Genomic DNA, 17,333 nt, shown 5'->3' on the forward strand with positions numbered 1-17,333 from the left:
GGGCCTTCAGAGATGGCCCCGATCAGCCAGTAATTCCGGGTCACCGGGTCACTGGAGACCCGATTGACCCGGAATCCGCCGCAGATCGCTGGGCTGAATTGTACAGCGATCTGTGGTCATCGCCGACATGGGGGGTCATCATGACCCCCCTGGGCGATATGCCGCGATGCCTGCTGAACGATTTCAGCAGTCATCGGGCACCGGCTGGCTGCGGGGGGCAAGGAAAGCTCATGATGTTCTCATACAGTCCTTAAGGACTCTGAAATGAAGATGTATGAGAACGTCATGAGTCCTAAAGGGGTTAAACAGATATCCTGCCACTGGGACCATTATGGGAGATACGCTGTAATGGACTTAATCAAGTGGGGAACCAAAATCTTTTTCTGCCCCTTGTGGCCAGTAAGCAGTTTCTCTTTTGACTATTTCTTCCTGTATTAGATTGTATCCCATATTCTGTAGACACAAAAAAAATAATAATAGAAGACAGCACAGGACCAGTCCACCATGCCGTGGTGAATCGGAGGGCCACTCCAGCGTCAACACATATCCAGGTAGCAGGCCACAGCACCAAAATAGGAAAGACTCCTTAGATTCATATAAAGAGCAGTGATTTATTGGTTCCTCTCATGCATCGTTTCGGCTCAGTGTCAGCCTTTCTCAAGCATAAGTAAAATGAATGCAAAGGTGCATTATATATACATAGATACAATCTCATTGGACAATCAACAAATGTGTACAATTAAAAATCAGTTGAAATCACCCCCACAAATTCCCATTGGTTATATTGTTTATCTCCATAGTGACACATATCACATAATCTACTCATCCATACTTTACAGTGCAATTAAAATTCACAAAAAGTGGGATGCCCGTAACATATGTCAGTTCCACTCTTTAAAAATAGCAAGATCGCTAATCAATAATTACATCTAGACTTATGTTTATCCTAAATACAGATTCTAGGTGTCCATTTGTAAACAGACATGAAGCACAGGCGAGCGACATCACTTCCCATCCAAGATGGTTGGTTTGTGAACCCGTACGCCAGCACATCATGCTGTGCCCATACATGAGCAGAGAATGTTACAGCGGCTGCGTGCCGTAAAAGCCACATGAGCAATACACATAGTTAAAGGGGTACTCCGCTGCTCAGCGTTTGGAACTGTTCTGAACGCTGGAGCCGGCGCCGGTAGATTGTGATGTCATAGCCCCGCCCCATCAATGCAAGTCTATGGGAGGGGGCGTGACAGCCGCCATGCCCCCTCCCGTAAACTTGCATTGAGGGGGCGGGACGTCGTGAGGGGCGGGGTTATGATGTCACGAGCTCCCGGCGCCTGCTCCAACGTTCAGAACAGTTTGTTCCAAATGCTGAGCAGCGAAGTACCCTTTTAAGGACATCAGTACCCCTTTAAGGACATCGGCTCCTATTAGCAGCACGATCTGTCCGTACCTATAAACCTCATATATATATATATATATATATATATATATATATATATATATATCAATCTGGGTCCACACATAGCACAAGCCACATGCTCAGTACTCAACAGTAATCCTAATAAAATAACATAATATGCAGATTAGGGAACATATTCTCCGCTGGCTAAGGAATTTTTTCATTGGACAACTAGAAACAAGCAGGATAAAACAGGTATAATAAACCGTTATTCTTTTAATGAAAAAAACAAAACAATGCAGAATAATAAGAATAATAAAAGAGTCAAAACGGCATATCTGTAGGGTCATCCCTTGACAATCATCTTGATATAAGTGGGACATTTTCTCTGTGAACAAAATAGAAACATAGAATGTGTCGGCAGATCAGAACCATTTGGCCTATCTAGTCTGCCCAATTATCTGAATCCTATCAATAGTCCCTGGCCCTATCTTAAAAATACTTACTTTGAAAGGAAAAACAAAAACTTGAAATATTAAAAATGTGTTTACCATTTAAAAACTTTGGAATTTTCCCATTTTAAAACATTGAAAACATTCAAATATTGTGCCAAATTGTGTCCCGCTTCTAAAAAATATTTGGGGAGGGGAAATTCGACCTTCTAGTCCTAATAGACTATTTATGCCCATTAAGCCTAATGCGACATTCATTTGTTGTCTCACCCAGATAGTACAAGTCACATGGGCATTGAATTAAATACCCCATGTAGCACCAACGGCAAGTGTATCTGCCCAAATTTTGATGGATTTCCCTGTTTGTGGGTGACTAAAAAATTCAACCTTCACAATTTCACAATGTTACTGCAATGACTGCAATTTAAACATGGAAAATTTCCCATCTTCGGTTGAAATAGATAAGTCTGACCAATAGGTTATTGACAACTCCCTATGTCAATCTATCCCATATGTTTTTACCTTTTTTTGTACTGCACAACCGGAGGTTCCTTTAGTCCCACTGTTTTCTTGACACTTACTAAACCTAGAGACGAAAGGGATTCTCTCCAAGATTTTTTTAAGGATTTTCCTGTAATTAATCTGTTCTATCTACCTGCTCCAATCTTTATCCCATCCAGATAAACCTGAAACTGTCAGATACCACGCGTTTAATCCACAGCATTTGACTCCAAGGTAACGACTTAACAGTTGTTCTAGGATGGAAACTGTCATAAGTCAGGATGCTGTTTCAATCAGTTGGTTTTGAAAACAAATCCATGGATAATCTGTCATCCATTTTTGTACCCATACATCTAAGAATTAAATGGCGCTTTTAGAGTGTACCATGGTAAATTGGAGCTCTGGAAAGACACCATTCATTTCTGCCAGAAAATCATGCAACTGGGCCATGTTACCCTCTTAAATAACAAAAGTGTAATCTATGTATCATACCCAAGTACGTACATAGCGAAACCAAGTAGAAGTATAGACATAAGTATCTTCAAAATTCATCATGAATGCATTGGCATAATTGTGCGTCACATTGGAGCCCATGGCCGTTCCCCTGTTCTGGACATAGAAATCTACAAACCATATCCTGTAGATTGGGGATTTATACTTTGTTTTCTACTGGTTAGATGCAGTATATATTCTCACCGTATAGTCACACGGCAGATTCTGCACAAATTCTGCACAAGTCAGAAACCACCAAAATAAATGTAAACGCGGAATTGGTGTGGATGTGTGAAAATTCTGCCCTAAATGTTGGTGCTACTCCACTAACACTCACTAACACTCAAAGTTGTAAGAAGACAACCACAATATATTTTTTTATTTTTTATTAAAGATTTTTTTTATAGCTTGAGTAATATCCCTATTTCTTAGACTATATATAATGGGGTTGATGCAAGGGGTAAATATAGTATATACTATTGATAATAGTCTGCTAATATTTAAGGCTTGGTCTTGTGTAGGAAAAGCATAAACCCCAAAAATAGTCCCGTAGAATATGGAGACCACAATGAGGTGGGAGCTACAGGTGGAGAAGGCTTTCTGTCTACCAGTATTGGATGGGATCTTCAAGATGGCAGCAATAATCTTGAAATAAGATACAATTATTATTACGGTCGGGAGGATCACTGTAGGACAACTTAGTAATGTGATTTCGAAGTGCACAATAAAGGTATCAGAGCAGGCAATGTCCAGTAAAGGTTTAATGTCACAGAAAAAATGGTCAATGATATTTGGTCCACAAAAATGTAACACTGCTGTTAAGTTAGAAGAAATCAATGTAATGAAGAAACCAAAACACCAAGCGATAACAGGCAATATCACACAACAAGTTCTTGTCATGATAGAGGAGTAACGGAGAGGATTACAGATGGCTACATATCTGTCATAAGACATCACAGCCAGGAGAAGACACTCAAATGCTTCTGTGGCACCAAAGAAATAAAACTGAATGATACAACCAATAAAAGTCATGGTCCCCCCATTATATAGAAGAATCTGAAGCATCTTGGGGACAATATCTGTGGATAACAAGATGTCACCGATGGACAGGTGTGAGATGAAGAAGTACATTGGGGTGTGGAGGTTCTTGCTGGTGGACACCAGGGTGATGATCAGGAGATTCCCACATATTGTCCCACAGTAAATCATCAGGAACAGACAGAACAGGAAAATGCGAAAACATTTGCTTGCTTGAAATCCTAAGAGGAAAAAATCTGTTACATTGGTGAGATTCCGCCCCTGTGTTCAGAAGGAAAATAGTTGCAGTTGATGGGACATATGAGTTAAAAATCAGATTGTCAACTGCATGGAGTTTTTAGGTTTTCTCTACGTTCTTGTAGGTTTCTATGAGTTCTGTAGCTCACTGGTCTCCAACCCACTACTCAAGGTGCAACATTATTTGGAATGGAACAAAAAAAATTTCCGTTGGAGGTATGGGTTCTTTTATTTCAAAGTTTTGTTTAGATTTCTATGTTTTTTGTATTTATTTTTTTAATTTTTATTAGGGGTTCCAATATCTCTAAAACCACTTTCTAAGATATTTTTCTTTTTCTGTTTGTTTTACCTTTTTTTCCTTTTATATTCCCTTTCCCTTTTCCTTAACCCTGTCAAAAAAAAAAAAAATGTAGTAAAAAAAAAAAAAAAAAAACCTTTAATAATAGCAAGGTACAAAATATTAACTTGTAACAAGTGAAACAACACTAGGAAGTATTCTATTACATTACCTCATATCATATTTCTTCTCTTCATATTAGATGACTTCACCTCATATTAGATTAAATCACCTCATTATTTTTAGATTTCCCTGTTAGGGCTCATTCACACTACAAATTTTCAAAGCTGAAGTCCGGTTGAAAAATGTCGTGCAGCACCCCCCATTGTTCTCAATTGGATTCTACTGCAACATTCACTGTAGTGAATTTTCATGGCGGACGTTCCTCATCAGAGATTCCAGACCCCAGACTCCGCCAAAAGAATGAACATGTTGAGTGTTTTGGTTGATTACGCTCAGAAATGCATTACTGTCTATCAAGATGACAGATTTCCGAGCGGTCCTAGTGCCAACTCCAGAAATAATCTCCACCCGGGATATCTTCAAAGCAGAGATTTGTTAGTGTGAATGAGCCCTTTACAGATAATTGAAAATTCTGACAATGAATGGAGCCAATTCCAGTAGGGGCCGGTGACAGTAATGCAATACTTACTTCTGGTATTTCCATGTTTCTTTCTAAAGATGAAAATAAATATAAGTTGATAGAGTTTTTCTATATCAATTTAGGAAATAACAACAGAGATGAAAAAAATCTCCCAGAATGAAACATGTGAGGTGATGTGTGGTTATCAGTCACATAGGGCAGCATAAGAATAGTGCAGCAGACAGATATATATATATATATATATATATATACACCAATGAGTTAAGGTAACTGGTGGATATTCTGCTTCTCCACTCTCTTGAGTTTCACTCCACCGAGAAAATAAAATATATTGGTAATTATTAACTAATTGTCCCCAAGATCATTCAGGACATTTTCTACATAAAAACAAAAGGAAACCTTACTAATATCATTGCCAAAAATGAGGCTTGAGGAAAATAAAATGGCCTAATGTACATGGACTTACAAAGAGTAATGGACCATATTATGGTACCTACAGCGCCTCCTATGCAGCTGAATATGGTCCGTGTAATAGAAAAAAAAAATATTTGTCATATTTCAATAGGTGCTTCTAGGAGGGAATATATCCATGCCATACTTTTGAATATTCATTTATTTATTTTTAATAACGTTCATCAGAGATGAGCAAAAAGTCACAAAGGTCCCAGTAAACCAGTGAGCCCTCTAGTGACTTCATGCCATGCCCCCTCTCATGCCACCACCCCCTCTATTGATGTCTATGGGAGGGGGCATGACACCCATCACACCCCCTCCCACAGATATGAATGGAGGGGGCATGGTGTGACGGCTATAAGGGTCGTGGCCGTGGCGTCACGTCCCCATCTCGGAGGCAGTGACCGGCACAGAATGCCGGGGGCTGCACAGAGATCACAGGGGTCCCCTCTGGCGGGACCCCTGCGATCATAAATCTTATCCCCTATTCTTAAGCATATGGGGCCGTGGTGCCAACATTGGGACCCTGGCCACGCTTCACCTTCTGAAGACATATCTTGTGAACCTCCTCCGGATGCTTGATGAAAAACTGTCACACCGCTGTGTAGCTGATTTTCCCACCAAAAGTCTGCACTAATTGACTGCCACAGCCGCTGTCTCCAGGAACCCCTGTTCCACTACCTCCCGTGAAGGTAGGCTGCCGTGAAGCAGGTGGTCTCTCCCTGGCACGTTTGGCTCCAGAATTTCCACTTCTGCCACCAAGCTGACTGCCAACTATGCTACCACCTTGCTGGCTCAGCTGCTGCCTCACGGGCAACCTGCAACCCTCTTCTCCTGATGATGATGAAGCCCCTTCTGCACCCTGCTCACATGTGCGATCGTCTTCATCATCATCGGGTTGTGTTTGCACGACACTGATGTCGTCCTCAGGTTCCTCAACAGTGTCTACTTCAGGACCCTGAATGCTGGCAACACCGCCCCCCACATCACTCTCCTCATCACTACTTTCCTTCCTAGCAGAAGAAGTGGCGGATGTCTCCTCCCCTTCTTGGCTGGGAAGTAGCTGCTGACTGTCCTCTATTGGATCGACCTCAGTAAATAGTGGAGCTGAACCCACAGCATAAGATACTTCTTTAGGGGAGGGAACAGCATAGGACAGAGGCAATGGGAGGACATGGACTGCTCCCTGGCCATGCCAACTGAGGGGTTGGATCTGAGGAACCCACCGACTGTTGACTGGGGGTGTCAGATGTCACTTGTGATGAAGTGGATGACCGTGTTAACCAATCAATGACGGCAGATGGGTTGCTGGTCGAGACACGACCGCAAGCTGATACCGGGAGTTCAGGCCTCTTGCTGTGACTCCTGCTGCCCCTTGCCCCTAGTCTGCTGCAACCTCCTAGGTCCTTGACGGATTAACAGGTACAAAATAGTACAATACTTAGATGTAGGTATGTGTTAGGTATGTGTTATGCACTTATGAGGGCAGAAAGATGTGCTACAGTACGCTTAAAAATACGTATTTTTGCACAACACCAGCAGTACACAGTTGCTGTGTACTAAACCCAAAATTGCACTCTCTCACAGACTATTAGGAATGGACTGCTGGGTATGTACAGACTAGTATAACCAGCAGATAATTTGTTGTGGAACAAAGAGGGCAGAAAAATTCGCTACAGTACGCTTAAAAAAATATATTGGAGTAAAACACCAGTCAGTGATTACTTTTGCCTGGACTTTCACAGTATGTAGGCCCTTGACAAATTAAGAGGTACAAAATAGTACAATACTTGAATGAAGGTATGCGGTATGCACTTATGGGGGCAGAAAAATGCACTACAGTACGCCTAAAAAAAACTTATTTTTGCACAACACAATAGTGCTGCAGCACACAAAAGAGTGTACTAAATCCAAAATTGCATTCTGTCAAAGACTATTAGGAATGGACTGTTGGGTATTGTACCGTCTACAAACTTGGTACGCTATGTGCTCGGCCGCACATGCTGGCCGTAAGCGCATGGTCCCGTTACCTGCTACTGCCGGCGGGGCTGGGATTCTCATCGCGGGATTTGAATCCCAGCCCGTCACTCACCTTGTGCCCCCGCCTCTGCCTCTCTTCCGTCCCCTAGGGCGCGTGTGCGCACCAGAGCTTTACAATTAAAGGGCCAGTGCGCCCATTAGTGAGGTACCAACTGTGGCTCATTGATAAATTCCTCCACTAGAGCCTTTGAGAAAGCATTCCTGTGTATTGCCTTGCCGTATATCATACCTTTGCTCTGTGACCTGACCTTGCTCCTTTGCCGCCTGCCTACTGTCCATTTGCTACGTTCCTGACTATGCTACTGTGCCGCCTGCCCTGACCTTGTGCTATCCAGACCACAGTTGCCTTTTCACACCTGTGCCTCGAATCTCCTCAGCCGCCTGTGTGGTCGAGCCGTGCCAGGGGTAGCGACCTTGTTACGCCGAGCGCTCCGGGTCCCTGCTCCTCCCCGGAGCTCTCGTGGCGTTCCTCTCTCTGCAGCGCCCCGGTCAGACCCGCTGACCGGGAGTGCTGCACTGACATTTCCGGCGGGGATGCAATTCGCATAGAGGGACGCGCCCGCTCGCGAATCGCATCCCAAGTCACTGACCTGTCCCGGCCCCCGGCTGTCATGTCCTGGCGAGCGCGGCTCCGCTCCTTAGGGCGCGCGCGCCAGCTCTCTAAGATTTAAAGGGCCAGTGCACCAATGATTGGTGCCTGGCCTAATTAGCCTAATTAGCTCCCACCTGCTCCCTGGCTATATTACCTCACTTCCCCTGCACTCCCTTGCCGGATCTTGTTGCCTTGTGCCAGTGAAAGCGTTTAGTGTTGTCCAAAGCCTGTGTTTCCAGATCTTCTGCTATCCACATTGACTACGAACCTTGCCGCCTGCCCCGACCTTCTGCTACGTCTGACCTTGCCTCTGCCTAGTCCATCTGTCCCACGCCTTCTCAGCAGTCAGTGAGGTTGAGCCGTTGCCGGTGGATACGACCTGGTTGCTACCGCCGCAGCAAGACCATCCCGCTTTGCAGCGGGCTCTGGTGAATACCAGTAGCATCTTAGAACCGGTCCACCGACATGGTCCACGCCAATCCCTCGCTGACACAGAGGATCCATATCCAGCTAGCCGAATCGTGACAGTAGATCCGGCCATGGATCCCGCTGAGGTGCCGCTGCCAAGTCTCGCTGACCTACCCACGGTGGTCGCCCAGCAATCGCAGCAAATTGCCCAACAAGGACAGCAGCTGTCGCAGTTGACCGCCACGTTACAGCAACTTCTGCCACTGCTACAGCAGCAACAATCTCCTCCGCCAGCTCCTGCACCTCCTCCGCAGCGAGTGGCCGCTCCTAGCCTCCGCTTGTCCCTGCCGGACAAGTTTGATGGGGACTCCCGACTCTGCCGTGGCTTCTTGTCTCAATGTTCCCTGCATATGGAGATGTTGTCGGACCAATTTCCTTCAGAACGGTCTAAGGTGGCGTTCGTAGTGAGTCTTCTATCTGGAAAGGCTTTGTCTTGGGCCACACCGCTCTGGGACCGCAATGATCCTGCCACAGCCACAGTCCAGTCCTTCTTCGCTGAAGTCCGTAGTGTCTTCGAGGAACCAGCCCGAGCTTCTTCTGCCGAGACTGCCCTGCTGAACCTGGTCCAGGGTAATTCTTCAGTAGGCGAGTACGCCATCCAATTTTGTACTCTCGCTTCCGAATTATCTTGGAATAACTAGGCTCTCTGCGCGACCTTTAAAAAAGGCCTATCCAGTAACATCAAGGATGTGCTGGCCGCACGAGAGATTCCTGCCAACCTGCAAGAACTTATCCATTTGGCCACCCGCATTGACATGCATTTTTCTGAGATACACCAGGAGCTCCACCAGGAAAAAGACCTAGATCTCTGGGCACCTCTCCCACAGTATCCTTTGCAATCTACGCCTGTGCCTCCCGCCGAGGAGGCTATGCAAGTGGATCGGTCTCGCCTGACCCAGAAAGAAAGGACTCGCCGTAGGGAAGAAAATCTTTGTCTGTACTGCACCAGTACCGAACATTTCTTGGTGGATTGCCCTATTCGTCCTCCACGTCTGGGAAACGCACGCACGCACCCAGCTCACGTGGGTGTGGCGTCTCTTGGTACGAAGTCTGCTTCTCCACGTCTCACGGTGCCCGTGCGGATTTCTCCTTCTGCCAACTCCTCCCTCTCAGCCGTGGCCTGCTTGGACTCTGGTGCCTCTGGAAATTTTATTCTGGACTCTTTGGTGAATAAGTTCTGCATCCCGGTGACCCGTCTCGTCAAGCCGCTCTACATTTCCTCGGTCAACGGAGTTAAATTGGATTGCACCGTGCGTTACCGCACAAAACCACTCTTAATGTGCATTGGACCCCATCACGAAAAGATTGAATTGTTCGTCCTTCCCAACTGCACCTCTGAAGTCCTCCTCGGTCTGCCATGGCTCCAGCATCATTTTCCCACCCTTGACTGGACCTGGAGATCAAAAATTGGGGCCCTGCTTGCCGCAAGAAATGCCTCATGTCTCCTCCCAGTCCCGTCAGGCAAGCCTCGGTGCCTCCTTCTACACCTGGTCTCCCCAAAGCCTATCAGGACTATGCTTTGCCTCCTCATAGCCCCTGTCCTGGTAACACTCTGCCCCGTGCCAAGCTTCACCCTCTGCCCTCCCTCCCCATTCCCACTCCTGCTGAACTGCCTGCATTTGATGAGGAAACCCTACAATCGCTCCCAGTGTCCTCGTCCCACGTGAAGCTATTGCCGGACAAAAAAAGGGGGAGACCTAAGGGGGGGGGTACTGTTACGCCGAGCGCTCCGGGTCCCTGCTCCTCCCCGGGGCACTCGCGGCGTTCCTCTCTCTGCAGCGCCCCGGTCAGACCCACTGACCGGGAGCGCTGCACTGACATTTCCGGTGGGGATGCGATTCGCATAGCGGGACGTGCCCGCTCGCGAATCGCATCCCAAGTCACTCACTTGTCCCGGCCCCCGGCTGTCATGTTGTCATGCTGTCATGCCAGCTCTCTAAGATTTAAAGGGCCAGTGCACCAATGATTGGTGCCTCGCCCAATTAGCCTAATTAGCTCCCACCTGCTCCCTAGCTATATTACCTCACTTCCCCTGCACTTCCTTGCCGGATCTTGTTGCCTTGTGCCAGTGAAAGCGTTTAGTGTTGTCCAAAGCCTGTGTTTCCAGATCTTCTGCTATCCACATTGACTACGAACCTTGCTGCCTGCCCCGACCTTCTGCTGCGTCTGACCTTGCCTCTGCCTAGTCCTTCTGTCCCATGCCTTCTCAGCAGTCAGCAAGGTTGAGCCATTGCCTGTGGATACGACCTGGTTGCTACTGCCGCAGCAAGACCATCCCGCTTTGCGGCGGGCTCTGGTTAATACCAGTAGCATCTTAGAACCGGTCCACGCCAATCCCTCGCTGACACAGAGGATCCACATCCAGCTAGCCGAATCGTGACAGACCTGAATGCCACCTGCGGCAGCAAGTCCATCCCACTTTGCGGCGGGCTCTGGTGAAAACCAGCGGCACCTTAGACTCCGCTCCCTGGTACGGTCCGAGTCATCTACCACACAGGTCCATCAGATCCGCTATCATCTGTGTTCCAGTCTACGAAACATGAGTGTTACAAGACTAGTATTACCAGCAGATGATTTGTTGTGGAACAAAGACACAGAATTGCACTGAAAAAATATTCCTGCCTCCTTTGCCAAGGTTTATGAAGTTGGGGCAGCTTGTTGAAATGTATGAGGCAACACACAGCTCTCTGCCCCTCTTTGTAATACAATGCTGTAGAAAGTGACTGGGAGGTTACTGGCTGCAGTAAAAATCATTTTCAGTGAAGAAAAGCACTGCTCTCTGTCCACCAGAACACTGATGTGACTTGGAGGTGAAACTGTAAAAAGCTTCTCTGTGTAACACACACACACAGGCTGTCCTTCCTATCTCTCTGCAGTGTAATGAATGAAGTGACTTCCCGGAATATTGCTGCCGTTTATGTAGGACTGTGACATCACAGGGGTGACTGGCTGCTGATAGGCTGCATCCTGCATGTGATTCAGGGTCATCACGCCCACCGTCGTTCCCGGCAAGTTCCTTGCCCCGTGTCCTCACATGTGGATCCGCCATTTTAGATACTCTGGAGACTGGACCACACTAAATGGAGTTTAACGAAGCGATTTGTGCAATAGAATCGCAATGATGTTCGCATATGTTGCAAATCAAATTTTCCATGAAATTCGTAACAAATTTGGATTTGTCAGCTTCGATTCACTCATCTCTAGTCCTCGCCAACCCTGTTAACATTAGGCTGTAGATGCTTGGTTGGATGAAAATGAATATAGGGGGAATCCAACACATTTCTTTATTTATTTAGTTATTTATAATAATAATAAAAAAAAAAAACTCAAAATGACAGCCTTGGGTTGTCTGGGAATGATGGTGGTTGTATTTTAGCAACAGCGAGCCTCCAGTTTTTTGTAATAAAAAAAATGTGTTGTGCATTTTTTAAATGTACCTTTCAGGCTTAGTAGTGAGAGCCATCTTATAGAAGAAGCCCATTACTAAGAGGTGTTAGCCCCAAAAACAGCTAGCGGTAACCCCAAATTATTACATCGGTACCCACTGCCTCAGGGGAACTAGAAAGAGACAGAACCAACAGGCCCGGAGCATCAAAATTAGTACTCCTGGGCCTAAGCTGTAACAGGCTGAGGTTATTTAGGCTGTGGAGGGGTTGATAACAATGGTCCTCGCCCACCCTGGTAACATCAGGCTGTTGCTGCTTGGTTGGTATCTGGCACAAAAAATGTTTGTGGTTTCCCATATTTTTATTCTTAGCCAGATACCAACCAATAGATAATATGATAATTATTCTTGCCATTTTAGATAGTTATTACTAGTGCTGAGCGGACCACGAGGTCGAAAAATGGGGATGCAAAGCAGTTGTTTTAAATGGTATCTGTCATTTGTAAAAAAGAAAAAAAAATTATATATATATATATATATATATATATATATATATATATATATATAGTAAAAAGAAAAAGTTACAGCACAGCTCTAGTTAACCAGGTACGGGTGCCAGCGTCTAAACCTGATCAGGGTTCTTCATAGACAAAAATTCCAATGACGCAGCACTCCAAAAAAAGGTGCATTTATTCACACATGTCTCAATACAGCAACGTTTCTGCTCCTATGGAGCCATTTTCAAGCCTAGTGATACATACAGCCAACAAGGTATTTATACCTAAACAAAGTGCAAAGTGCTATAAAATTCTACAGGTGAAAAACATTTCAATCAATACATAATTATATATAAATGTGAAAAGATTTATGAGTATTATACAACAATACATTAATATGTGACGAGTAAAAAAGTGCATATTACAGTGCCAGTGCATTAAAATTGAATAAGCTTGAAAAAACATTAATCCATAGGCAATATACAAAACATAACATTAATTACTTCCAAATTATAAATAACTCACAGGTGTACATAACATATTAAGGAGATGTATCCTACCCGCTCTGTATATCCACTGCGCATGTACAGGTAAACATTCCGATCATGTGACCAGTGATGCGGTCACAGTCTCGCGATCGCACACCGAAGCCCAGCTCCACCGCCCACAATACCATGTGTGCGGTGTAAAGCAAGGGAGTTCAGTCAGCCCGGTCACGTGATCACATCCGCATCACATGGTCTATGTTAGTAAACAAAACCTCTTAGTTCCCTGTAACAGGGAGCTTGTAGTATGATAATAATAAAAAAGGTTGGAAACGGACACTGCTCTTAAGGGAATAAATACTCCTCTGTCCTAATATTGTAATCCCAGATTATAGTGAAATATACCCCTATGTGTAATAATATAAAAAATAATTAAAAAAAAAAAAAAAAAAAAAAAAATATATATATATATATATATATATATATATATATATATATTAATAGAAGCATCCAATGAAAAATCCCCTATACAAAAAATAGAAAAATATTATAAATGAATAAAATAAAAAGAAAAAAATATATTAAAAAATTAAAAAATATGAAATAAATATAAAAAAATATATATAAATAAAAATAAAAGAAAAAATGAAAAGAAACAAAATCAATTTATAATAATGAAAAAGTTAAATAAAAATAATAATAAAACAACTTCTATTGGCCCCACTTACCCACTAGGTACTCTGACCCCTTCTTTTCTTTTTGTTTTCTCATTTTTTATTATTTTTTGGAGAAAGTTCTACCCCAACACCATTGAGGGACACTAGACCACTTTCCCCATTTTCATGGTAGGAGAGGATCTGTGTCACGGAGAGGGCTCCAAGGCTGTCAAGCCAATGAAGTCTCAACTAGTCCCGGGGCCCTCCCACACCCCGACTAATTATAGGGGGCGCCCACTATTTCAGTGGCGCAAGCTCCATATACTAACCAAGAAACCGGGCTGTATCTGTGGGTAGAGGCATATAAAAAAATAAGAGAAAAGTAAAAAAAAAAATATAATAAATAAAATAATCAAAAAAATTAATCAAAAAAATGAAAGTGAAAAATACTTGTATCGGGATTTTTAAAAAAAAACCTCCATTTTTAATGTGTTTATCCTATTCTCAAAAAATGTCCCCAAGAGGAGATTTCCCTGCAGTGCACAACATCTCCGCCAACTGAATGTCATTCTCAATTTTTTATTTGCAAAAAAGAAATTTTTTATTTTAATAACAAATATAAAGGTGATAGTGGTTACAGAGCGGGTAATGAATCCATCTCTTACAAATTATTCCCAGATAAAGATCTAGAGAAAAAAAAGAGAAAAAATGAGCAATCAATACAAATCTATAAAAATAACTTCCATTGTATGTATCAAAAAATACCAATGGGGATAGGGATAGGGGTTTTGGGGGGCAGGGCGGGGGGGGGGGGGGAAAGGAGGCAGAAAAAAGAGAACTTCAATAAAAGAATATATATTTTATACCAGATTAAACTCAACATTGAATCCATAAGGACGTAGAGTTTGGAGTTTATGGATCCACCATAGTTCACGGCGTCTAAGTAGGGCCAATTGATCACCACCTCTAGCAGGGATAGCTACTTTTGCCATAAATGTAATTTCTTTTTCTGTATGTTTAAACTCTATGCAATGTTTAGGTACAGGTAAGTCGATTTTAGCTTTCCTTATACTGTATCTATGATTATTGATTCTGGTCTTTAGACTCCAAATGGTTTGACCCACGTACAGTTTTTTGCTAGGACACATTAAAATATATATAACCCACGTGGAGTCACATGTTAAATAATGTTAAAGATTATATACTCGTGCTGTTTGTGGGTGTATAAATTGTGTACCCTTCATCATTGAAGGGCAATTTACACACAAGAGGCAGGGGAAGGACCTGAGTCTCCGAGCTGTCAGAAACGTCTGTCCCGCCCTTGTCTCTGTTCTAATCTCAGTGTGAACTACTCTGTCTTTAATGTTCCTACTTCTCCTATAAGACATAAACAGATTCACCATGAACTCATTGATGGTTGGAAAGCTGTTTTTTAAGATAGACCAATGCTTATTCAAAATTCTTGAAATAACATTGCTCTGTCATTTGTAAAAAAAAAAATATATATTATATATATATATATATATATATATATATATATATATATATATATATATATATGCAGTATATAAGTTATAGATTAGCCTATTTAAAGGGGTACTCCACTGGAAAGCATTTTCTCATTTAAATCAACTGGTGCCAGAAAGTTAAACAGATTTGTAAATTACTTCTATTAAAAAAATCTTAATCCTTTCAGTACTTATATGCTATTGTATGATCAACAGGAAGTTCTTTTTTTTAATTTCCTTTCTGCTTGACCACAGTGCTCTCTGCTGACACCTCTGTCCATTTTAGGAATGGTCCAGAGTAGGAGCAAATGCCCATAGAAACCTCTCCTGCTCTGGACAGTTCCTGACATGGACAGAGGTGTCAGCAGAGAGCACTGTGGTCAGACAGAAAGGAAATTCAGCTGATAACTTTCTGGTACCAGTTGATTTAATAAAACATGTTTTCCAGTGGAATACCACCTTTAAATTAATTAAGTATCCCTTTTACTTTTTAATATACTTCTTCATAAAATGTTGCAACTTTATGTATTGAATAAACCTCTAAAAGTTAGGCCACCAAGGGGTCTTCCTTCTGGTCCTGCCGGCAGTCCTTCTAGCAGATAGTCTCCTGTAGCAACCTGGCAGAGACAAATGTCAGCAAATGCAAGTGGGACAGTGTATAAAGTGTATAGAGCTGAATATTTCAGCCCACTTTTACAGCTGTTGGGCAGAGCTGACACTCTGTAGAGTTCAATGTCAAGAGCTGAGGGGGGGGGGGGGGGGGGGAGGGGGTTGCAGCCTCAGCCAATAACAGCTCATCTCACACTGTATGTCCCTGGGCTGTGTGTAGCAGAATGAGGGAGGAAGTTCTCCCCTGTATGGCTTCAGATGATGTCACACCTGCTGGGGAACACCCCTTCCCAGTCTGTGGAGCTCACTGAGACAGAGCAGAAAATACAGAGCAATATCAAGGAAGAAAAAAAAAAAAAAAATAATAAAGGCATGTGGTGGTTTATCATGATGGAGCCAGTGAACTGGGAGGATTATAAAATGTATCAATCACATGACAGGTACTCTATAAATATTGTAATCATTTTGACATATAACAAAAACTAAATCTAAATTTGCTTTATCTCCATATCTCCAAATTTAGCTCCATAAAAGCACTGTCCAAAAAAGTAAAGTAAACAATGTAATTTATACCACATAACCCTAAACACCGACCACCACAAGAGTCTTCTACCCCCTTGGAATACCAATATCTTGCAAAAAGACTAGAAGAATAAAAATACGTAAAACAGAATAGGATAAAACCATACAGAGGAAATTACAGTAACAATTCGTGTAAATAATGAATGCAAATATGTACAAAAGGGTGCCGTCTGGCAAAAGACCATGCAGAGTACATGCAAAAAAAAGCAAAAAGCAGAACAAATTGCCACAACAAGCCACTAAACAAATAATATGGTCCATAAATGCTAATGCAAGTACTATATATATATATATATATATATATATATATATATATATATATATATATTGCACTGCCCCACAGCAATACATGCCATAAGGGAAATTCCCCGGTATGCCAAGTTGCCAAATACTTAGTTTCCCATACTATTACAGTATATAAGAAGGATATGGCTGAACTGGAGAGGGTGCAGAGGAGGTGACAAAGATAATAATGGTTTGGGGGGATTACAGGACAGGTTATCACTTGTTTTTATTTAGTTTAGAGAAAAGACGTCTTAGGGGGGATCTGATCACAATGTACACATTTTTGAATGGACAGTGCAGAGATATTTCTATACCTAGGCCGGTAACCATGACAAGGGGGCATCCTCTACGTCTAGAGGAAAGAAGGTTTCACCATCATCACAACAAAAGAACGGCCATTACCTATAGGGTCACAATTGCTTGTTCATTTCTACCAGCAAACAATATCAATCAAATATGGAGTGTAATCCATTACTTTTTAATTTTTCTGTCTGCACTTTATGAGGACTTACCACATAATGTATTACAAAAATCCAATTATTTTATTGGATTTTTTTAATACATTGTGTGGTAAGTCCTCATAAAATGCAGACAGAAAAATTAAAAAGTAATGGATTACACTCCATATTTGATTACGGTTGTGGAAGCTACATATTGTGATATCCTTTGTAGGCGATGTATTCAGGATACATTCCTTTGGTTCCTGATTCATA

General features: G+C 42.8%; 1 protein-coding gene across 1 annotated transcript; it reads right to left on the reverse strand.

Annotated features, from left to right (window-relative positions):
- Positions 1-3,222: 3,222 nt before the first annotated feature.
- Positions 3,223-17,332, reverse strand: LOC130367186 (olfactory receptor 1009-like). Its single transcript, XM_056569588.1, has 3 exons — positions 17,257-17,332; positions 5,109-5,131; positions 3,223-4,143 (listed from the first exon to the last, which is right to left on the reverse strand). The coding sequence occupies exons 1-3, from the start codon at positions 17,330-17,332 to the stop codon at positions 3,223-3,225; spliced, it is 1,020 nt and encodes a 339-aa protein (XP_056425563.1).
- Between the last annotated feature and the right edge of the window lies 1 nt (position 17,333).

The sequence above is a fragment of the Hyla sarda genome, chromosome 4, assembly GCF_029499605.1.
Source record: "Hyla sarda isolate aHylSar1 chromosome 4, aHylSar1.hap1, whole genome shotgun sequence".
Lineage (NCBI taxonomy): Eukaryota > Metazoa > Chordata > Amphibia > Anura > Hylidae > Hyla > Hyla sarda.

Bases quoted from the DNA above. Each gene is read 5' to 3' on its own strand.
- LOC130367186 (XM_056569588.1), bottom strand. From the start codon at position 17,332: ATGAATCAGGAACCAAAGGAATGTATCCTGAATACATCGCCTACAAAG. The intron at 5,132-17,256 runs GTAATCAAATAT...TTTCATCTTTAG, and splicing joins AATATGTAGCTTCCACAACC to AAAGAAACATGGAAATACCA. The intron at 4,144-5,108 runs GTAAGTATTGCA...TTCTGAACACAG, and splicing joins GAAACATGGAAATACCAGAA to GGGCGGAATCTCACCAATGT.